The sequence below is a fragment of the Mastigoproctus giganteus genome, chromosome 4 (genome assembly GCF_048544385.1).
Source record: "Mastigoproctus giganteus isolate SK-2022 chromosome 4, ASM4854438v1, whole genome shotgun sequence".
Lineage (NCBI taxonomy): Eukaryota > Metazoa > Arthropoda > Arachnida > Uropygi > Thelyphonidae > Mastigoproctus > Mastigoproctus giganteus.
The window spans coordinates 10,052,669-10,077,144 of record NC_143578.1 but is presented as its reverse complement, the minus strand read 5'-3'; the positions used below and the strand labels follow the sequence as shown (position 1 = coordinate 10,077,144).

At 37.6% G+C, this 24,476-nt stretch overlaps 1 protein-coding gene across 1 annotated transcript in view; it reads left to right on the top strand.

The window, feature by feature from the left end:
- The window catches only part of Rint1 (RAD50 interactor 1), a 95,661-nt gene that overhangs the window by 48,443 nt on the left and 22,742 nt on the right, over nt 1-24,476 (top strand). Inside the window, exons 8-10 of the mRNA XM_090371342.1 lie at nt 3,702-3,839; nt 16,224-16,423; nt 23,929-23,992. Of these exons, the coding sequence (XP_090227468.1) occupies nt 3,702-3,839; nt 16,224-16,423; nt 23,929-23,992 (402 nt within the window). The remainder of the gene's footprint in view (nt 1-3,701; nt 3,840-16,223; nt 16,424-23,928; nt 23,993-24,476) is intronic.

Sequence of the window (24,476 nt, the reverse complement as noted above, 5' to 3'; positions counted from 1 at the left end):
AGAAATGGTCTCATATAGACTTCTTGGACAAAAAACATTGGTATCTCCTTCTCTTCGGTTAATTTGATATAACATTAGACAATTTTACTTTTGACATCTGAAAAAGAACACACTTGATCTATTGATACCTACATTATCCTTACCATGAGATAAAGCTTGCAGAACCCAGTAACAGTTTAAATTGCATAAATGCTGCAGTCAGTTCCTTTAGCAGTATATTTCATTGTCATTCATCTGTTAATCATCACTTTGTTATTAATTGTAATTACATTTTCTGCACTGGTTGTGGCTGAGAAACACCTAGAAACACTGTTGCCTTTGGCTTTCTCTCTCTTTCCCATCTTTAAATTTGCAGTCCCATTTTTTTTAAAATCTATTGTTTATATGAAGTAGCATACACAACCACTATTGCAACCATTCTTCATTGATTTATTTTGCTCTCCAACATTTTTCTGCAAGACCCCTAATCATCTTGCAGAACTGGCTGAAAAAAAGTAAATTCTATGCTCTTTGCTGATTCTGTTTCTAGTATGGAGAGGGAGGAAGAAGATGGTACAGTAGACTGTCGAAATAACAGCACCCCAAATAACGGAACATTCGAAATAACGTCACATTGAGATCGGAGGTATACATACAGCACAGATGTCTTGCAGTGTTGAAAAAGAAAACAAGTCACGTGATTACTGTATTTGTTTACGTTCACCATTTTCAAAGTGAATTCTGTACTGATATCACGGATTATACTGCTGTTTTACATTTATTTTAAATTAAAAACCCCTCACTATGACTCTTAAAGTTAATAAACCTCATACAGAGAAGAAAAGAACAACATTAAAGCTTAGTGATAATAGTAATAGTAATAGAGGCATGTGATGCAAGAAAGCAAGTGTATGAGCTTATATATCATCAGCCAAAAAATAAAAATAAAAAATTCACACAACCATCCCCTCTAAAAGTTTGTACAGTTCCTTCTTGAATTTATATAAGCTATCAACTTCCACAACGACAGATGAGGTTTGTTTCAACAATTAACCATCCACCTCCTGCTGGCTAAAGGCAAATTTCCGCACATCTCTTCTACAACTGTCTTTCCTCAATTTGAATTTATGCCCCCCTTAGGTTTGTAATCTGAGCAAGTGGAAGAATCCCATCAGATTTCAACGTGCTCAACCCATTCAAGGCCTTATTAGCATTAGTAGAGGCATATGATGCAAGAAAGCAAGCTGATGGATTGTGATGTTCTTGACCTTGATGGCGGTCCTCCATTTTGCCATGGTTGCTTCCAGGAAGTGTGTCAGTGTCGGGTTGACTTTGTAGATCTTCAGTGTTTCTATCAGCCAGCTATGGAACATGGAGTCGAAGGCCTTGAGGTAGTCGATGAGCAGAGGATGCCAGGAGCAATTGACCATTGACACTGCAGTTATGCAGCAAGTCTACAAGAAGCACAGCAACCTGTACACAGCCTACATTGATTACCGCTCACATCCTGCTTGATTTTTTCCAAGATTGCAGGAGCTATTGGGTTCTTCTTGACTATGGTTCATCTCTTCACTGCTATTCGCTGTTCGGTGACCTGAATGGTCGGGAACTGTTCCAACCACTTGGTGTGTAGTTTCTTCCTGTATGTTGTCGTGTCTGTAGCTTCGTTACTCCTTAGCATGCTTGCATGATGAACGTATTCATTTTGATTCTCTGCTTCATGCATTGGCTTCTTCTCTCCTGGTCACTAGTGCAGTTGCACATTAATTAGACATATTATTAATAAATAATATTTCAAAATATATATATTTTTAATAAAATACCTTCCCACTCTATTCCATTTCTTAAAAAACTCCCCCTCCCAGCTTAAGCTGAAATCAAGAACCAAATTATGACTCTCCTCTATTTTTTTGATAGTTCTGGTATTTGACTTTACCCTAAGGATATTAAATTTTAACATATGTACACATATTAGAATTTTAACTTTTGTAAGAAAGAATCACTTAAAATTGCTTGTATTTTTAACCTAAGGCAAATTAGCACTCAAAATATACGTATGCCAAAATATAAATGTTACAAATATCTGTTTTGCATTTATAAAATTTACATATTTACATATACAAAAATTAACGACTTTAAAATTTTTGAATTAAAATTAATAATATTAAAGTTTGTGTGCATCTTTATTCTCTTTATTTCTAATCTGATACTTGAATGATTTATCTTTATCTTTTATCTGATTTATCTTTATTTCTGATACTTGAATGATTCTTTCAGCTTACTCTTAAATTCTTCTACTTATTGAAGGGTTTTTTTTAAGTCTAGTGAGAGTTAAGTTGAAGCAGTTCGCAGATCACACTGTATACACCATATTCATGGGATATCCCAGGTAACATTTATAGTTAATCCCAGATTAGCATACCAACTGTGTTACTACATTCAGAATAGTGGAAATGAAAAAGCCCTGGGAGGATAATTATGCAGTCAGATATGAAGTTCTCTGAGCAGTGCAGACAGGGCTGCCAGGACAGCTCATGGATTTTTGTCAATGATATATAGGAATTTTGCTAGCATGGATAATGAGGTGATTATCCCATTGTATGAGGCAATGGTTAGGCTGCACCTTGAGTGTTACATACAGTTTTGGAGGCCTCATATTATGAAGGATGTAGATATGCCGGATTGGATGCAAAGAAGAGAAACAAGATTGGTGAGTGGAAGAAAAGGATGGTCCTACCAAGAAATTCTGTAAATTGCTGAATTGAAGACTGACGACTAGGCACCTGCAATGGATTGAGCAAGTTCACTGCTGACAGTATTCTTCCTCTTGCTGAAACTAAACACGTGAGGAGGGCATAAATTAAAATTCAGGAAGAATGGTTGCAGGATAGATGTGCAGAAATTTGCCTTCAGCCGTTGTTGTGGAATTGGGTAGTTTAAATAAATTTAAGAAAAAAGTAATCAATTATTGGATGGGACGGACAGGTGATGTGAGAAGGTTTTTTTTTTTTTTTTTTTTTTTTCTTTTGGTTGATGCTTTGCATCATTTTCCACTACTAATGCTAATAATAGTATTATTAAAATAAACCTGTCAAATATTTTATTGTATTATATTAGCCATTGTGCAAGAATGCATGACTCTTGGCGCCTCCGTAGCTAGGTGGGCAGGAGCGGCAGTGCGTAGCACACGCTTCTTGATTAGACTGGGGTTCAAGCCCGTGACCACCAAATACGGAGGATGCAGAAAGGTCAGGGAATGACAACCGCATATCCCCGGAGCAATATGGCCTTAGTTGCTAATGCTCCTAAAAACCAAATAACAATAACAACAGCTTCTAAAAACCAAATAACAACAACAACATGACTCTTTGACTATCAAGACTTAGATGCATTCAGCCAGGTGTAGAAAGTTTTACGATGTAAATAAGGAAAAATATTTTTTAAAGTGAATGGTGTTGTTGCAAGGCTGCAAGAGAATTAGACTACGTACAAGTTAGTGCAAACGCATCATATTAGTACACAGCTAAACTCTGCGTTTGCACTAACTTGTACGTAGTCTATTTCTCTTGCAGCCTGAGGCATAAGCCCTTAATGCATCTTAGTAACAATAAATTTTAAAATAATGCAACTTTTAACTTTTTAACTGCACATTTGTAAGATTAGGTTTTAAATATTTAGATATTTTATGTTTACTATATATCTATTTTTTTTTATCTGTGCAGGTGCAATTGAATATATGGATCACTTATTAAGTTCAGGAACAGCATGGCGGCCTCGTTACCAGGATGAGGGTGACTTAGATGAATATAGAGTTCCTGAATGTGCTGAAGCATTCATGACATTACTGTCTACAATGACTGGTGAGTGATGCCATTAAGTGGAACAAGATGATGCCATCTTGTTCTCTTTCACATTTTTACACGTTCTTAGTCCACTAGTGTTTTTCCTTCTGTTTGGAAATTTGCTCATAACCAACCAGTTACTAAAAGGGTGACAAATGTCACCAGATCCAATTAGTGCCCCATTGCACTTCTCTACTCTTTCCAAAGCAATGAAGAAATCCATAACATCCAATTCTTAAAGTATCTAAAAACCTTTCATCTGATCAATGATTGCCATATTGATTCTGTGTGTCAATTCACTAGTGATATATTAGCTTGTGTTACTCACCTTTGGACAGATTCAATGGAAAAGTTTGAAACTCAGACAGTTGTTCTTGATATTTCTAATGCTTTAGCTCATATTTGGGATAAAATTTTACTTGTTTAGTATGAATTGCCATTTGCTTTTCTTTTCTCACACTCTTTTCCTCTAGTATATTAATGGCCTACTTCCAATAGCAGGAAATTTTGTCCATAGTCTTGCTGATGATAGCATGCTGCAGTCCACCTTCCACTTTGAAAACGCTTGCTCTTTAGAAACAGCTTTGACTTTTAATAACCTAACCACCATAAATTTGTTAAATGCCAATCTTTAATGCTGATAATTCTCCAATGGGGCTAACAGAACTTAGTTAACTTCAACTTAAATCTTTCTATGTTTTATTTCTCACAAAAAAAAGTGTCAACTGCTCACATTGCTCTTATGTTAATTTTAAATGATGCTCAGATATCTAGACAAGATCAGATATCTCTATTGAGGATTACCTTGACTTTTCTTTTATTTTGTCTTAAGCACATCACATCTGTCTTCTAATTTCTCCACTAATGCTGGTTTCCCCCAAGGTTCTTTCCCCCACTCTTTTCCTCTTGTATATTAATGACCTTCTTCCATTGACCAGAAATCCTATCCATAGTTTTGCTGATGATAGCACATTGCATTCCACTTTACAGTTTGAGAAACCTTACCCTGCTCAATCAGCTTCAACTTCTCAAATATCCGCTACCAATTCCTTAAATGCTGATCTCCAGGTAATTCTCCAGTGGGGCAAAAACAACTTAGTTGATTTCAATCCTTCTAAAACTCAGTCCTGTCTTATATCTTGCAAAAAAGGATTCTTCTGTTCCTATGCTTATCTTTGGTGACACTCTGATTTCTAGGCAAGGTGATATATCTCTTTTGTCAGGTATTACCCTGACTTCTAATCTCTCTTGGCACAAGCACATTACAAATATTGCTTCCTCTGCTTCTAAAAAACTTGGTTTTCTCTTTCACTCTCGGTGTTACTTTTCTCCCAAACAGCTGTTCACTCTGTAAAAATCGTAAATCTGCCCTACCATGAAATTTTTTTCCCACATCTGGGATGGTGCCCCCAAAACCTCTCTCAGGCTTCTAGATTCCATTCAGAAGAAGGCAGTTAGGTTAATTAATGACTCATCTCTAACAGAGTGTCTTCACTCTTTCTCATAGATGTGTTATTTCTGCTGCATGCCTTTTCTACAGATACTTCCATGTGCACTGTTCTTCTGAAGTGGCTTCTATAATTCCTGTTCTCTTTTTAAAAACAGTCCGAACACGTGCCGCCAACATCCATTTACTGTCCAACTCCAAAACTCACGGAACTAACTTTTCATCATTCTCATTTATTCATTCAACTGCCATTTTCTGAAAATTACAGTCTACAGAAGTTCGAGTCTAATGCCAACAAATATCTTCTTTCGTCTTCTCAACCTCCAACAATCCATGCACGGTACTAAGTACTATAGGTTCTAATACCTCTTGTGTGTGGTGTTTTCATAAAAAAAAAAAAAAAAAAAATATTGCTTCCCCTGCATCAAAACAACTGGGTTTTCTTTTCATTATCAGCATTATTTTACTTCTAAAGAACTACTTACTTTCTACAAATCTCAAAACCACCTTACCATTTAATATTATTCTCCCATCTGAAGTGGTGCTCCCAAAACCTCTCTCAAACTTTTAGCCTCTATTCAAAAGCAGGCAGTCAGGCCTGCTTTTGAATGGATGTAATGACCAGCCATAAAAGTATATGTGACTGCCTGTTCTTCTGAATTAGCATGTGTAATCGTTCCACTCTCTTCCAAACCAATCTGAATACATGCCATAACCAGTCAGCATCCATCCACTGTCCAACTCCTAACTCATGGAGCTAATTCCCTTCTCTTCTTCATTTATATGGAAAAGCCTTTCTTCACATGTATTTCCCAAAAATTACAATCTATAGAAATTCAAGTTTTAATATCAAGAAGTATCTTCTGGCTTCTCAGTCTTCAATACATACATGGTACAATGTACTGTAGGTTATGAGACCTTTGGTGTTTTCAATAAAAAAAAAAAAGAAATTGTTAATTTATGTGTAGTTGTTAAAATGGTGTTCGCAGGCCGGCCGCTAGTTAGTACACTGGACCGAACCTATTGGTAACTCTTTTTTTTTTTTTTGGTAGTTGTTGGCACATCGGCTTCTGTGGCCATAATGCACCTCCCAAGGTTTTTGCAGTACTTTGATCCAAGCCCAAGGCAGGATTCGAACCTGCGACCTTTGGGTTGCCAGGCAGGCAGGCACTTTACCCACCTGGCTAGCCAGGTCAGCTGGTAACTCTCTAGGAGGCTTCTGGATCAGCTAGTGTATAATCTTGCTACCTCTACTCTGCCAGATAGTGACTGGAGGGAGTCCGAGTAGTGTGTATGCGGGGAGCATTGTAGAGGCCACGTTACGTCAAGGATCTGGGTATGTTCTTACCATGTGTACGCCATATCCAAAAATTTCATTACTTCATACAGCATATCCCACCCACTTTTTCTTACATTGAATACACAATGAATTGTCAAACTAATAGAGTAAACTTATCTGCGAAAAGATCTAAACCTCCCAAGCACTTCCTAATTCATTTCACAAATATACGTGGTCTCAATTCTAATCTCAACGATGTCCATTTCCACTTGCAGTCTGCCAAACCCAATGTACTTTTCTGACAGAATCTCAGTTATCGGTTGATTCAACTACTGCTCATCTCAGATACCCAAATTATTCGCTGTATGATTCCTTTCGCCTCAAAGGTGGTACTGCATATGTCCGTTCTGATATTCCCTGTCAGAGACTTGGCAATTTAGAATCTCCTCTCTTTGATCTTCTCTGGCTTAAAATCTCTCTACCTCATTGTGTCAAATTCATCTGTTGTCTTTACCGTTCTCCTAACTCCACTAATCACTTGGAGCTCTTTGACTTCCTCTCTTTGCAACTTGACTTTCTCCAGTCCAACTTTCTTAACAGTGAGGTAATTTTCCTTGGTGATTTTAATGTTCACAACTCCAGCTGGCTTCCGTTTTCTAGTCACACCGACCCAGCTGGTCGAGATGCTCAGGCTTTTGCAATTACTAATGACCTTGCACAGATTGTTCATTTACCTACAAGAATACCGGACAATCCTAATCATACAGCCAGTACGCTTGATCTTTTTCTCACAAACAACCCTTCTAAGTACGCGGTCGAAGTGAGAGGTCCTTTAGGCACTTCAGATCACAACTTGGTAATTGTCTCTTCTCCAATGGAACCTTTATCTCATGGCTATTCTGAACCTTGTGTTGTTTGGCATTACAAAAATGCAAAATGGGATGACCTACGAGACTTCTTTTCTTCTTTTCCTTGGTCGGATTACTGTTTCAAAAGTTCTGATGTCAGCATTTGCTCAGATTGTGTCAGTGAAATTATTCTTGCAGGAATGGAATCCTTTATCCCACACTCCACTTTAAAATCTCGTCCTTTATCTAAACCTTGGTTTTCCAATAAATGTGCTAAGGCTGTTCAAGAGAAGAATGTTGCATATCTTAATTGGCTTGTTTCTAATTCTCCAGTTTCATTTTCTGCGTACGCCAAAGCTCACAACGTTTGTAAAGCAGTTATTAATCAATCATAACTAGAGTTTGAACAGGCTAAGAGTAGAAAACTTGCTTCTTGCCCCAATGGTAGCCGAGCATTCTGGTCTCTTGCCAAAGCTATTGGCCGCAACTTTTGCTCATCTCTGCTCCCACCTCTGTCCAAACCAGATGGTTCTGTTGTCACTTCAGCCAAGGATAAAGCTGACCTGCTAGCATCCCATTTTTCTTCCAACTCTTGTATTAATGATCTTGGTAAAACAACTCCCACCATTCCCAACACACTCCATTCAATGCCCCCTGTGGTCTTCCGTCAAAAGGATGTCAGAAGGATTTTGACGAATCTTGATGCTAAGAAAGCTCCAGATCCCAATGGTATTTCTCCACTTGTTCTCAAAACCTGTGCTCCTGAACTTACTCCTATTCTTTGCCGCCTTTTTTCACTTTCTTATTCCAAAGGTGTTTTTCCTTCTGCTTGAAAATTTGCTCATATCCAGGCAGTTCCTAAAAAGGGTGACAAATCCCTCCCATCCAATTATCGTCTCATTGCAATTACTTCTACTCTTTCTAAAGTAATGGAGAAATCAATTAACTGCCAACTCTTAAACTACCTAGAAACCTTCCATCTGATCAATGATCGCCAGTATGGATTCCGTCAGTGTCGATCCACTGGTGATATTCTGGCTTATGTTACCCATTTATGGACTAATTCAATGGAAAGGTTCGGTGAAACACAAGTAGTTGCTCTTGACATCTCAAAGGCTTTCGATCATGTTTGGCATAAAGGTCTTCTAAACAAGCTTCCATCTTATGGTTTGCCAACTGTTTTTAGTAATTGGTTATCCAGTTTTCTCTCTGATCGCTCACTGAGGGTGATGGTAGATGGCTCTCTGTCTTCTAACTTCTCCACTAATGCTGGTGTCCCCTAATGTTCAGTTCTTTGGCACACTGTTTTGCTGTTGTATATTAATGACTTTCTTCCATTGACCGGAAATCCTATACATAGTTTTGCTGATGATAGCACATTGCATTCCACTTTCCATTTTGAGAAACTTTGTCCTGCTCAATCAGCTTCAACTTCTCGAAAATCTGCTACCAATTCCTTAAACGCCGATCTTCAGGTAATTCTCCATTGGGGCAAAGACAATTTAGTTGATTTCAATCCTTTTAAAACTCAGTCTTGTCTTATATCTCGCAAAAAGGATTCTTCTGCTCCTATGCTTATCTTTAGTGACACTCCAATTTCTAGGCAAAATGATTTATCTCTTTTGGGGATTACCCTGACTTGTAATCTCTCTTGGCACAAGCACATCACAAATATTGCTTCCTCTGCATCTAAAAAACTTGGTTTTCTCTTTCACTCTCGGCGTTACTTTTCTTCCAAACAGCTGCTCACTCTGTATAAATCGCAAATCCGCCCTGCCATGGAATATTGTTCCCACATCTGGAGTGGTGCCCCCAAAACCTCTCTCAGGCTTCTCGATTCCATTCAGAAGAGGGCAGTTAGGTTAATTAATGATTCATCTTTAACAAAGTCTCTCCACTCGCTGTCTCATAGACGTACTGTTTCTGCTGTATGCCTCTTCTACAGATACAGGGGCTCACATCTGGTGAGTATGGGCTTTACACACCCAGGGTCCTGAGCTGGATATCATCATTCTTCTCTTTCTTGGTGATTTCCTTCTACTTCTCTCTCTCTCTCTCTCTCTCTCTCTCTCAGGTTTACTCGGGAATGAATTTTTTTTTGGCTGGTGCAGCATAAGCCTCAGGCTTCCTTGCACCATATAGCTAATAATAATAATAATAATAATAATAATACTTCCATAGGCACTGTTCTTCTGAATTGGCTTCTATAATTCCCGCTCTTTCTTTCAAAACAGTCTGAACATGCCGCCACCAGCCAACATCCATTTACTGTCCAACTTCAAACTCACAGAACCAACTTTTCATCTTCCTCGTTTATTCATTCAACTACCATTTTCTGGAACAACCTTCCTTCATACGTATTTCCTGAAAATTACAGTCTACAGAAGTTCAAGTCCGATGTCAACAAATATCTTCTTTCGTCTTCTCAACCTCCAACCCAAGCATGGTATAAGTACTATAGGTTCTAATACCTCTCGTGTTTGGGGTTTACATAAAAAAAAAAAAAAAAAAAAAAAAGTTATTAGTTAGTAAGGCCAAATGATGTAAGGAATCAGACTTCATCAGCCAAAAAAATAAAATAAAATAAAACAGAATATTCCTGCTATTCTCATTATGACAAAGTAGCCATCTTGACTCACTGCCTCTTCCAAATTTGGAGACAGCTTATTCTGATGTTAGCCTAATTGCAGCCCATACTTTTTAAGGTGTTCTTCTTATATGCATCGATACGCATCATCAGTAATCTGATAACCCTTCTTTGAACCCCCTCCAAAAGTTCTGTGCGCTTTTTTTTGTTTTGTTTTTTAAGTGAGGCTTCCAGAAATGAACACAATATTCTAAACGTGGTCTAACCATCATTAGCATTAGTAGAGGCATTTGATGCAAGAAAGCAAGCTTATGCAGCATCAGCCAAAAAAAAAAAAAAAAACCCACTTCCACTTCACCCCTCTGTTCGTTCAAAATACCTGTCCAGCTGAGCCTTAAACTTATTTAGGCTATCAACCTCCACCACAAGGGATGGCAGTCTGTTCTACCAACCAACCACCCGCTGGCTAAAGGCAAATTTCCGCACGTCTATCCTACATCTATCTTTCCTCAATTTGAATTTATGCCCTCTCAGGTGATTTTTCTGAGCTAGAGGAAGAATCCCATCAGCATTGAGCATGCTTAAACCATTCAAGGCTTTATACACCTCTATCAGATCACCTTGCTGGTGCCTAGTCTCCAGACACTGTAATTTGCAAAACTTAAGCCTTTCTTCGTAAGAGCACCCCTTTGTTCCATTCACTAATCTTGTTGCCCTTCTCTGTACTCGTTCCAGCAGCTCTACATCCTTCTTGAAATGAGGCCTCCAGACCTGTATACAGTACTCTAGGTGTGGCCTGACCATTGCCTTATACAATGGAATAATCACCTCCTTATCCCTGCTGGAAAAATTCCTGTATATCATTGACAATACTCCATGAGCTACTCTTGCAGCCCGTCTGCACTGCTCAGAGAACTTCATATCTGCCTGCACAATCACCCCCAAGTCCCTTTCATTCTCTACCACTGTCAGTGTAGTACCACAGAGTTGATACGTTGCTCTGGGGTTGCTGTTTCCCATGTGTAGTACTTTACATTTGTCAATGTTAAACTTCATTTGCCACCTCTCAGCCCATCTGCTCAACCTTTCCAGATCCTGTTGCAGCAGCATAGTGTCAGTAGTGTCCTTGACAACCCTGCCAACCTTTGTATCATCTGAAAACTTGGACATTAAGCTTGATATACCATCATCAATATCATTTATAAATACAGAAAACAGTAATGGACCCAACACTGAGCCCTGAGGGACTCCACTAATAACATTAGTCCACGATGAGCAGTGTCCATTGATTATCACTCTCTGTCTTCTCCCCCTCAACCACCCCTTTATCCATAGCAGCAATTTGCCTCCAATGTCACACTGCCCCAATTTGTGTAGCAGTCTTCCATGTGCAACAGTATCAAAAGCCTTTCTAAGATCCAAGTATATAATATCAAAGTTATTCCCTGCATCCAGTTCTTTTGTGACTGTATCATAGTATCCAAACAAGTTGGTCAGGCAAGACTTCCCCTTAACAAAACCATGCTGTGTCTGAGCTATAACTGAAGTCTTGTCTAAATGATCCTGCAGTGCTTCTTTAACCAGTGCCTCCATTAATTTTCCTGGAACAGAAGTTAAGCTCACAGGTCTATAATTACTTGTGTCAGCCTTTGATCCTCCTTTGTGAATTGGGGTCACATTTGCACATTTCCAGTCTATGGGTACCTCCCCTGAGTCCAAGGAAGCTCTCATAATTATGGCTAAGGGTTTGCTTACTTCCTTTGCTGCCTCCTTTAATATAACTGGATAGATCCCATCCACCCCGGGTGCCTTTCTTGTGTTTATCTTCAACAGTTTCTCCTCCACTTTACTCCCAGTTATTTCAAGATTCTGTAACTGACTGCTAGAGTTCAATACACCTCTGGCATTCCCCTTGCTGAATAACTCCTCATGTGTGAATGTCGATGCAAAATATTCATTTAGTTTGTTAGCTACCTGAGCAGGATCATCAACAGTTGACCCATCAATATCAAGTGGACCAATCTGATTCATCCCCTTCCTTCTAGAGTTTACATAAGTAAAGAACTCTTTGCTGTTTTTCTTTGCATCCCTTGCCAAGGATTTCTCGTAATCTGCCTTCGCCTGCCTAACCTCCTTTGTAACTTGGTTGCATATCAACTTGTATCTATCATAGGCTTCTGTGTCATGTGTTAATTTGTAAGTATCCCATGCATTTTTCTTCTCTGCCATATGCCTCATTAGTTCATCTGACATCCATTTTGGCCTAAACCTTGAACAATATTTCTTAGTTGGTATGTAAAGCCTAGTAGCTTCCAAGATAAGTTCTTTGAATGCTTCCCATTTTGAATTTGCTGTTGGTAACATCATTAGTTGGTCCCACTGTATAGAATTTAAATACTGTCTCAGTCCATCGTAGTCGCCTTTACGGAAGCAATAACCCTTCCCTTTACCCCTAATGGTAGTTACCTCTTTCAGTAACTCCCACTTCAGCACACTGTGATCACTGCCACCTAGTGGTTCATTTATCTGCAGATTCTTAATGCATGAAGAGTCACTGCTGATAATCAAATCAAGAGTATTACTCCCTCTAGTAGCCTCCCGAACATGCTGATGTAGAAAACAATCATCCAATAAATCCACAAAAGCCCTGCTAGTGTGTGAGTAACCAGCCCCCAAATTCCAGTCAATATCTGGGAAATTAAAATCTCCCATTATAAGACTCTCTGATTTACTGGCCCACTCTATTTCCCTGTACAGTTCCTTATTATACTCATCAGAGTCATTAGGCCTATAGCACACTCCTACTCTCAATTTTGATCTCCCAATGCTTATGTCACACCAAACTGACACAACACTGCACTATCCAGCGATGTCGACTGGCTTCACTTCCTTGGTTTTTATGTGTTTCTTAACTAATAGCATAACCCCTCCCCCCTTCCTATCCTGTCTATCCTTTCTGTAGACGTTGTACTCCCCAAATTGCAGTTCTGCATCCCCTATATCCGTGTGACACCACGTCTCTGATATCCCAACAATATCTGCCTTTGATGTTTTGAGCAATACCTCAAATTCATCAAATTTATTTACCAAACTCCTAGCATTGGTGTACACGCAAGTATACCTGCACCTGTTTCTATTCTTAGCTACCCTAACACAACCCATGTGTTTACTTGTACCGCAATGGCTCCCAGCAGTCTCTGAAATACCATGCATCTTGTTTTTCAGGCTTCTGCTCATTCTAATAGAAGCAGTGCATGAATCTCTTTCACCTCTGCCAGTGGCTACTGTCAATCTATTGGTCTTTGTCTCCCCCCAAGCTAGCAGTTTTCCGACCCACCTAACACTGCCTCGATAGCATCAGCAAATATTCTTGCACCCTTTCTATTTAAGTGTATCCCATCCCTGTAGAAGCAATCTCTCCTGTTAACAAGTACAGTCCAGGCTGAAAAAAATTCTACCCCTTGAGCCTTGCACAATCTTTCCAGGGCCGAATTGATCGACAAGGCTCTCATCATATACTCCCTCCTATCGTGTCTGGGCAGAATTGCAGACACTTTCCAATTCAACCCTAATTCTCGGCTTTTGTTCAACAGTGGCCTGTACTTGTTAAGTAATTCTGCCGGTCTCCTACTCTTAATATTATTAGTGCCAACGTGTACAACTATATCACCTTTTGTGCCCTTAAAAGATGATATTCGCTCTACAACGTCATCAACCTTTGCCCCTGGCAGACATACCCTGGTCCTGTTCCACCTATCTTTTTTACAAAGCATGTTCCCCGTTTCCCTGACAATAGAGTCACCAACAACTACTAGTTCCTTCGGGACCAGCGCATTCTGCCTTGGGGGTTGTCTCTGTGTCACGCGATGCCCAAGTGCAAGCTCTGGCGTTGATGTGGGCAGCTGAGAGCTTGATGGGCCCCTCAATTTAGTTCCTTCGAGGGCATCCACCCTGTCCTTCAAGCTCTCATATAGGCCCACAAGAACGCCGAGTTGTTGCCTGATATCGATACACTCCTTGCATCGCGCACACACAAAGACATCATCTTATATAGAGGGATAATGAGACCCCTATCCCTATTGGAAAAGGTCTATAAATCATGGAGAGGATATCATGTTCTTCCTAGCTACTTATTTGAACTGCATGGAATATTTCATATCAGATTGAATTATAAGACCTAAGTCTTGAACCATTTTAGCTCCTCTCTCTCTCTCTCTCTCTCTCTCCCACCCACCCCTATAGCTTGTATGTGACTCCAGATGTCTTTTCTTCAAATACATAACCTTTCACTTCAAAGTATTAAACTTTAGTTGCCATTTTTCAGGCCAAAAATGCAACCGATCAATCAATGTCTTTTTGATGCATCATGGGCTGGAACAAATTGTTAACCAGCCTTCCCACCTTCAAATTATATGCAAGCTTTGATATTGCTAGTTCCCGCATGAATAATAATAAGGATGGGATATTTGAAACCGAACTGCCCAAAAACCATGCATTTTAAAATTCCCCCATCCCTCTGCTAGCGTGTAACTGATTCTCCAGATGCTGTTGGATAGCAAACTGGATTCTCCTAATACAGTTTTATTTAACTTAATTCTTCTGAAAGTTCCCTTTGCAGCTTGCATCTGTGCTTCATTTAATAGATGAATACAGGAAACATCGTATTTAGTAGTCACACAGGCTTGAATCATGGTCACTTAAAGCACCTGTTCTTATGTACCCTTCCACATGACCACAATGCTATGGTGACCATACATGAAGAGGGCATTCTATGTTTGGTGACCAATAAAGTTTTGACTTCTATAAGTAAATGCTGTGATCTTATGAACTTCACAGTAGACGGTGCTGACCGCCAAACATTAAATGGGCTCATTTGTACAGTTGGAAAAGGAAGCCACAATTACCAAATTTATTTCTAAAGCCAGTTCAATATTAAATGGAGGTAAGAAAACTTATTTCTAAACAAATAAATAAACACTCTGCTCTCTATTGACAGCCCATTCTCAAGCAGCTATTCTACTCTTAACAACTTACAGCACAGAATTGATAAACCAACATTATATACTTAAAATAAAAATAAAATTCTGTGAGTAAATAAAATTTAATTACATTTCATTTTCATACTATATTTAATGGTGTGATAAACTCTATGAAAGATCCATGCAGAAGTAAAAGAAGAAGAATGCATCAGTAGCCTATATCATTGTAAGTCAGTTGCCTAATTTTTTACCATTCTTACATGCATGATATATTGTAATTGAATATAATTGTTATACAACTAGTTATAATCAACATTTCCGATTTGTTTTTAATCGAACATTATTCTCAATCTGGGTTTCTTAATTGTGGGCTTTTCATTTTCCAAATTTTAACCAATAACCAAAAGGGATAAAAGAATATATAGGAATAACATAATATAGCAGAAAGTGGACACCCCATGCTACCATCAAGCTACTGACACCTCTTTTTATTTGTATATACTCAGATTTTGACAATTCACGCTTATTTAAATTTATTTACCCAAATCCAGAAAAAAAAAAAAACTGGTCCCAGCATTGCCACTTTTCAAAGGTATCAATTATTTGTTACATCATCATCTCTACAAACAGAAACCCCCCCTCCATAAAACTACATCAGTCTGCACTTCACTTTCCTTGACGAATTTCCAGTTTCCTTTTGCCTAGTTCATCATCTTGCTTCCTCAGTGATTCAGTCTCATCCAGGAATGCACTAAGTTTAGTTTCAGTTCACCACACTGAATAAAGGAGTCATTACTTGAACACTCATCACAACTAATAAGCAGCACAAAATTTTTCTAGTAAGTATAAGTCAAATATCACATATAGCAGTGATGCTACTAGCAGAATAAAGTGGCACAATCCTCACACAAAACTGTGTTCAGTTAGGTAATGAAAATAAGTATCTGTTATTTTTTCTTATTTCATAGCAGGGTCTTGTGCATTAAACTGCACAAAATCCCTGGTGTAATTTTCCTCTGGGATGGTGTAAAATTAAATTTTCAGATGTGTATTGTAGATGGATAGTGGATTTATATGGTTCTTCATATTTGTAAATCACAAATACAGTAGTGAAGGTTCATTAACCTTGCTTGTTTGGAATTCTCATGAAGAAATTTTTGTTATAGTATTAATTAGTATATAAATTTTGTACTGAATTGTAAGTCTTTATTTGTTAATTATAGCTCTTTACAATTTAAAGTGAAGTTTTTTCTTCTATTTAGAACGATATCAAAATCTTCCCAAGACCTCTCATCAGTTATCCTTCCTTGAACTTCAACTTGAACTTCTTGATGATTTTCGACTTCGCTTGCATCAGCTTTTTAAGTCAGTCTCTCAAGAGCCTATAGAGTCAAATTTTTGTGCTATCTTAAATGCTGCTCATTATGTGGAAACTGTGTTAAGAGAGTGGAGTAATATGCCTGTAAGATTTATTCTTCTTGATACAGTATAAAGTTAATACACCTAACACTGGGTTAACATATGCAATACATTCTTGGAAATTTGTGTGTTAATCAAACATTTAATGTTCTCTATAAACTTGTGTAACTTGCCGAGATACAGTCCTGAAGATTTATGAATAATTTAATTTTTTAAAATGAAATATGAATAAATACAATTATTGTATATACCTGATAAATTAATCCTGTTTGAATTTATGCAAAGATGCTTTCATCTTTTCATCATAAAGATTATTTCATATCAAACATGACATCACGAAGGCCTTTGAAAGAAGCACTAATTAAAACTAATTACCACTAAATACTGGAGATTTTATCATCAGTAGTGTCATTCCTTTCTGGGATGTAATTGTATTAGTGCCTGCAACTCAGTGAAGTTGCCAGTCATGAGGTTTTCTTTATGAGACTCCAGCAATTCATTCACGTCTTCAGTATCTACTTCCTCTTTAGCTCCTCTTCGCCCTTCAGGTGTTTGCCGTGACTCGGATTTCCTCTGACATTTTCCTGCATTTCTTGAAAACCTTCAGTGTCACAAACAAACTGCAAGCAAATTTATTATTTTGATATCTTTCCAAGAAATGCAAGAAAATACTCAGAGGAAATTTGAGTCATGGCAAACAATGTTTCTTACTGCCATAAAGATGTTTTAGCTAGGGGTGTGTTGCCAATTTGTTAACAAGGAATTCAAGAAGAATTTCAGCTAAGGGTCATCCTTGATTAAAATAGTCTGTTAAATTTTATCAAACTAATTATTTTTAACAGGATGCTCATGCAAGCCCCTCCAAACCTTCTCCAACATCCCTGGTTATAGCCCCCTCCGGAACTGCACGAGAGTTGTTGCTTCCTTCCTTTCTCGGTAATTGCAGTAGCCTGAGCCACAGCTCTTCTCAGATAATACTACTTAAAGGTGAAAATAAATCCTTGATATGTAGGCTGGAGCAGGAAAACGATGATAGGGGAAGGGACACTTTATCCTTCACTGTCATACTGTTTGAGTGTACTAACTCTACCTCATGATCAGCAGTGCCCTGCCTTCACCACTTTCAGTTCTTATTATTTTTATTTTCACTTCAAAAGTAATTGCATGTCTTTTCTTTTCCCTCACCATTTCCATGAGCACCCCACTGTGTTTTTCTCTTTTCACTAATCTGAATCGTATGGTACAAAATAGTGTTCCACTAAAACTATGAAAACTGAGAATACTTAGCTGACAGAAACAAGCTTGACACTACTGAAAGTGAAATCAAAACCTTTGTTTGGGTTTCAATTTTTGGATTTATAAGGTACATTTGTTTCTAATTTCACAAATAAATAAATAAATTTTCTGTATATACCCCTGGACAATGCAAGGATCAGAGGAGTGTTCAATTAGAATTGTCATTTATAAGGATTACATCATAGTGCACCAAAGATAAGAAATAACTGCAGATACATGTGCCCCGTATTGGACAAGCAGTATCAGTATGAAATGTACTGTATCATGGGACATACAGTAACTGGATGTTAGGTGTGCATGCAGAGCTTTTTACTCCCCTATCTCATTTAAATAGATTGCTGATCCTTTTGTGTAGTATAACTTAATACTTATAAGGGTGAGTCAAATGAAAATGAGAATTATGTTTCTTTACTAATAACTTGTACTCTATTTTTAAATGAAATCCGCATTTCAGTTTAGGTTCTTATCCTATATATACACCAGATTTTTTTATGCTCTTCTTATAAAAGTTTTTTGATTGTTGATAAAAGATATGGGAAATACAGGCATAATATGCAGTAAAAATAGGATGCAGTGTCAAAAGATATACATGAACAATTCAGTTAAAAAAAAAAACCTATAAACAGACAAGTTCAGAGAGATAAAAAACAAAAAAATCCATTGGCTGTTGAACAAAATTTGAAAATATGGGACAAATAGAAGCACTGTGTTGGCTTCTACTTGTTTATAGCTTGGCATCATTTTTTTAGAAAACTGCTTACAATTTTCATTTATTTATATACAGGGTGTTTCGAAAGTGATGGTCAATAATTTAAAGGTGAACTATACAGACTATAATATGCAAAAAAAAGCCTAGTAAACATGGGTCCTTAAGTGAATCGTTTTTGAGATATTGCACATTTATAGTTGGGATCCACCACTGACAAGGTGAATTGTACAGAGTTGGGATCCACCACTGACTTGTTTGTTTAGGTTAGGTTATGCTCATTCTCTCTGTTTTCCCCTCTCTCTCAATGCTCTGAGACGTAGCAGGCATACTAGTACTTGTCAAAGGATAGTCAACATGGAAAGAGGTACAGCAACAAAGAGTACTTAATTGCTATGGATTTTTTTATCTGGAGTCATGTAAAAAGCTTGTTGTACACTTCTGACATTAACACAGTTGAGAAATTGCAGCATTGTGTTGAAGGAGCCTTTCAGCAAATCAGAAATGACCCAGGAATGCCTGAGAGGATTCACAACTCAATGCAGAGAAGACTACAAAGCTGTGTACAGGTGCAAGGACAGCATTTTCAACACCTTTTGTATTATCTGTAAATTAAAAATGTATTATCTTATATTTAATAAAACCACCCTTATCACAGGATTCACAGCTTTTTGCTAAACTAGTGCTTCCGTAGTCAATGGCGGATCTTAACAAAAAATGTGCATTATCTCGAAATTGTTCATTTGCAGCCTGATGTTCACTGGGACATTTTTGCTTATTTTAGTTTATACTTTTCACCTTTAAATTTATCATTTTTGAAACACCCTGTTTACATTACAATTTTCTATTGTAAATGGTAATTATTCTTTCTCTGTATTAAATTCTAACTTTATGTTTTTTCTCTATTGTAACTACTTTTTTGATTCAGTCTTGCTGACTGCCAGAAAACTCTAATAAAAAAATAAATAAAAAGACAGACAGAAAGAAAAGATAAAAGCATGAAATAAGAGCATAGGCACCAACATATATTAATATTTATGCAGTCAGTCTCTTCTTGGCTTTCAACCCATTCATGCATGGCATTAGAGTAACTTTTATTGATATTTGAGGGTTTTTTTTTTTTTTTTTTAAGATTCATTTTTTCTGTTCAAAGAAAACATCGCATATAATTTTGAGAGAATTAGATCTCTATGTCATTTTTAAGCTCTTCATAATGACTGTGCGAAAAGCAGTCTTGAAGAATAATTATTAGAGATTTTATGAACAATTAGTAGTTATTGGAGATTTTATGAAGAGATGATTAATTGAAATGAATACATATAATTTGTAACACCTCCTGTTCTTTCCAGATTTCTGTATGTATTAATAGAAGAAATGCAAGAATCAGCAGTTTCATTTCAACTAATAGCTAATATGAAATTGTTAGTGTGTGTAACACTAGCAGTTTTCCAAACCTCTTAACACTTTTTAAATAGCTTTAGCACCCCCTTTTATTCAAATGTTAACAGGCCATGATGAGAAAAATCTCTCTCACAAGCCTTGCACAATCTCTCCAGGCTTGAATTGATTGATAATGGTCTTATTATGAACTCCTTCCTATCATGCCTAGGTTCCAATTGATGACACTTCCAAAATTCAGCTCTAACTCATTACTTTTACTCAGTGTCACTATATTTGTTCTATAATATCACTATAACTTTGGCTCCTAACTGACATACCCTGGTCCTATAACACTCATCCTAATTGTATATTAGCATTAGTAGAGGCATATGATGCAAGAAAGCAAGCTTATTCAGCATCAGCCAAAAAAATAAAAAATAAAAAACCTTTCATTTCACCCATCCATTCACTCCAAAAGTTTATCCAATTCTTCCTTGAATTTATTTAAGCTATCAACTTCCTCAACAACAGATGAAATCAACTACCCACTGACTAAAGGCAAATTTCTGCACATCTGTTTGACAACTGTCTTTCCTCAATTTTAGTTTATGCCCCCTCAGGTATGTAACCTGAGCAAGAGAAAGAATCCCATCAGCCTTGAGCCTGCTCAATCCATTGAAGGCCTTATGTACCTAAATCAGATCAACTCGCAGGTGCCTACTCTCCAGATTCTGCAACCTGGGGTTGATGGAATCTATCCAGTTATATTGAAGGAGGCAGCGAGGGAAGTAAGCAAACCCTTAGCCATAATTATGAGAGCATCCTTAGATTCAGGTGAAGTCCCCATGGATTGGAGATTTGCAAATGTATCCCCAATTCACAAAGGAGGTTCAAAGGGTAATGTAAATAATTACAGACCTGTTAGTTTAACTTCTGTTCCGGAGAAAATAATGGAGTCACTGGTTAAAGAAGTTATGCAGAATCACCTAGACAAGACTGCAGTAATAGTTCAGACACAGCATGGGATTGTTAAAGGGAACTCTTGTCTGACCGATTTGATTGGATGCTACGATGTGGTCAGAAAGGAACTGGATGCAAAAAATAATTTTGATATCATATACTTGGATTTCAGGAAAGCTTTTGATACAGTTGCACATGGAAGACTGCTGTACAAATTGGAGCAGTATCGCATTAAGGGCAAGTTGTTGCAATGGATAAAGGGACGGTTGAGTGGGAGACGGCAGAGAGTGGTAATAAATGGGCACTGCTCTCCGTGGACTAATGTTATTAGTGGAGTCCCCCCCCCCAGGGTTCGGTGCTGGGCCCATTGTTGTTTTGTGTATTTATTAATGATATTGATGAAAGTATATCAGGCTTAATGTCCAAGTTTTCAGATAAACAAAGGTTAGCAGGGTTGTTAATGATAGTAAAGACAGTATGCTACTGCAACAGGATCTAGAAGAGTTATTATTATTAGCCATATGGTGCAAGGAAGCCTGAGGCTTATGCTGCACCAGCCAAAAAAAAAATTTCTGAACCACCCCGAGAGAGAGAGAGAGAGAGAGAGAGAGAGAGAGAGAGAGAGAGAGAGAGAGAGAGAGAGAGAGAAGTAGAAGGGAATCACCAAGAAAGAGAAGAATGATGATATCCAGCTCAGGACCCTGGGTGTGCCAAGCCCATACTCACCAGATGTGAGCCCATGGGATTGAATAGATGGGCTGAGAAGTGGTAACTGAAGTTTAACATTATTATTATTATTATTATTATTATTATTATTAATAGCCATATGGTGCAAGGAAGCCTGAGGCTTATGCTGCACCACGAAAAAAAAAAAGTTCCCGAGTTACCATGAGAGAGAGAGAGAGAGAGAGAGAGAGAGAGAGAGTCAAAAGTAGAAGGGTATCACCAAGAAAGAGAAGAATGATGATATCCAGATCAGGACCCTGGGTGTGCCAAGCCCATACTCACCAGATGTGAGCCCCCGCGGTTAGATGTGAGCCCCCGGGGTTAATTTGACAAAGTACTGCATATGGGTAGCAGTAAACCAAGAGAAATCTACCAACTGTGTGGTACTACAGTCAAGGAGGTGAAGAATGAAAGAGACCTGGAGATAATTGTGCAGTCGGATATGAAGTGCTCTGAGCAGTGCAGACAGGCTGCCAGAGCAGGTCATGCAGTTTTGTCAATGATATATAGGAATGTTGTTAGCAGAGACAAGGAGGTGATTATACCTTTGTATAAGGCAAATACTTCCCACCATGACTTATGAAAGTGAAACTTGGGCACTCACCAAAAGAATGGAAGCTGAGAACTACACAGCAAAGAATGGAACGAATTATATTGGGAATCAGACTGTTAGATAAGAAGAGAAACACATGGATTAGACAGCAAACTCAAGTAAAGGACATTCTTATAAAACTAAAGAAATAAAATGGTCTTGGACAGGACACATAGCTCGAAGACATGATGACAGGTGGACTAAGAAAATAACAGAATGGTACCCAAGAGGAGCTAAGAGAAAACCTGGAAGACAACAACGGAGATGGACAGATGAAATTCATGAGTTTGTGAGTAGTAAATGGATGGCCAGTGCTCAGAACAGAAGGAACTGGAAAGTTGCTGGAGAGGCCTTCATCCTGCAGTGGATTGAAAATGGCTGATTATAAGGCAGTGGTCAGGCCACACCTTGAGTACTGCATACTGGTCTGGAGGCTTCATTTTAGGAAGGATTTAGACTTGCTAAAATGAGTACAGAAAGTGGCAACAAGATTGGTGAGAGGAACAAATTGGTGTGCTTACGAAGAAAGGTTTAAATTCTGTAAGTTGCAGCATCCAAAGACTAGGCACCTGCGAGGTGATCTGATTGAGGTGTACAAGGCCTGGAATGGTTTGAGCAAGGTCAGTGCTGATGGGATACTCCTCTTGCTGAGATTAAGAACCTGAAGGGGCATAGATTGAAGTTGAGGAAAGACAGTTGTAGAATAGATGTGCAGAATTTTGCCTTTAGCCAGCGGGTAGTTGAATGCTGGAACAGACTTCCAGCTGTTGTTGTGGAAGTTGATAGCTTAAATAAATTTAAGGCTGAATTAGACAAACATTTGGAGTGACTGGATGGGTGAAATGGAAAGGGTTTTATTTATTTATTTTTTTTTGGCTGATGCTCTATAAGCTTTCTTTCTTGCATCATATGCCCCAACTAATGCTAAATGCTAATGCTGATTTGCAGAACTTAAGCTTTTCTTCGTAAGCGCACCCCTTTGTTCCCCTTACCAGTCCCCTCATTAGGATAAGTGTGTACATATATGCAGTATATTTCCCACTTCCTTTTCAGCAGACATCAAGAATAACTCTGACCTATTGGATAAGCAACTTCTGCTCATTGTGATTTCACCATGTAACCATATGTGTAATGGCAAGCTCAAGCAGTGAAGTGAACAGCTGAGTATACTTGATGAATTTCACTGATTCAATTCCTTTGAGGTCATTAACTCTTTTCCCTCAAACATTCAGTTTTGTTCATCAAAATGCCAAATTTCTATTTAATTTCTTCCCTCACTTTGCATAGTGCAGTGTGAGTGAAGTTGGTAAAAACTTGTTAGTAAAGAAGTTGGCATAGTGCAAAGTTTTTTGTACTACCAACTCATCAAAAGACATTTTCAGATCTGTGTTCATAATAATTTTAAATATTTTGAATATTTTAATATTTTATATTGAATATTTTAAATATTCAAATATTTTATTATTGATCTCTCTCATACACTTCTGAAGGTTGGGAGGAAAGCCTTTAATCACTCTGTTTTATGAGATTCTATGCAAGTGAGTTATAGGGAAGGACAGTCTTTATACAGTCTCTTATGCCAATGTACTCCTCTTTTCATATGTCCTTGCTCTCTTTTCCAAACTATATTAATATCCTCATTAATTTTATTTGCATTGCTACTCATTATACAGTAAACGAAAGTAAGCACTGTGATTATTATTGTGAATAAGTGACTATCAATGTTCATCATCATTTCCCTAAAGCTATTTTATTGTAACTGTAGATATCCTCAATATATTATTGCTTATTTCATAGTTTTGTGCATGACATATCCAATTGTATTACACATCATAGTACAATAGCATAATTGTTTGGACTATTATGAATATGTTTTCTCTCTCTGCAGTTCTTTATACATCTGCATCATATAAAGACCCAAGTAGACAGCAATCTTACTTCTGAAGATAATGGTATGTTACTAAATGATTTTTGACTTCTTATTTTAATCACAAGGTGGTCATTGAAATATAATGAAAATTTGTTCAAATATTTAAAATTTTTATTTGGAAAGTTTTATATGATCAGTCCACTTCCTAACGTATTTTTTAAATACAGAAATGTAATAAACTTAAGTGGTTGAACTTTATTATATTTTATATGAATGCTGTCACTTGAGTTTGTTAAAAATAAACAGATTTTTCTTTGACAAAATTTTACCTAGAATATTATAAAATTGGTTGCCATCACTGCTTTAGAGATTTAGGAGCCTGAATTATTCATGAAAATCATTTTTTATTTTTTTATATAACCCTCATTGGAAGGAGTTTTTCATTTATAAGTACAGTCAGTCCTCGTATAACACGTGTTTACACTACACGAATTCGATCATACACGATTTATAAATAGTGGAACGATATCTTATATAACACGAACCGAATTCGCTTATGCACTATT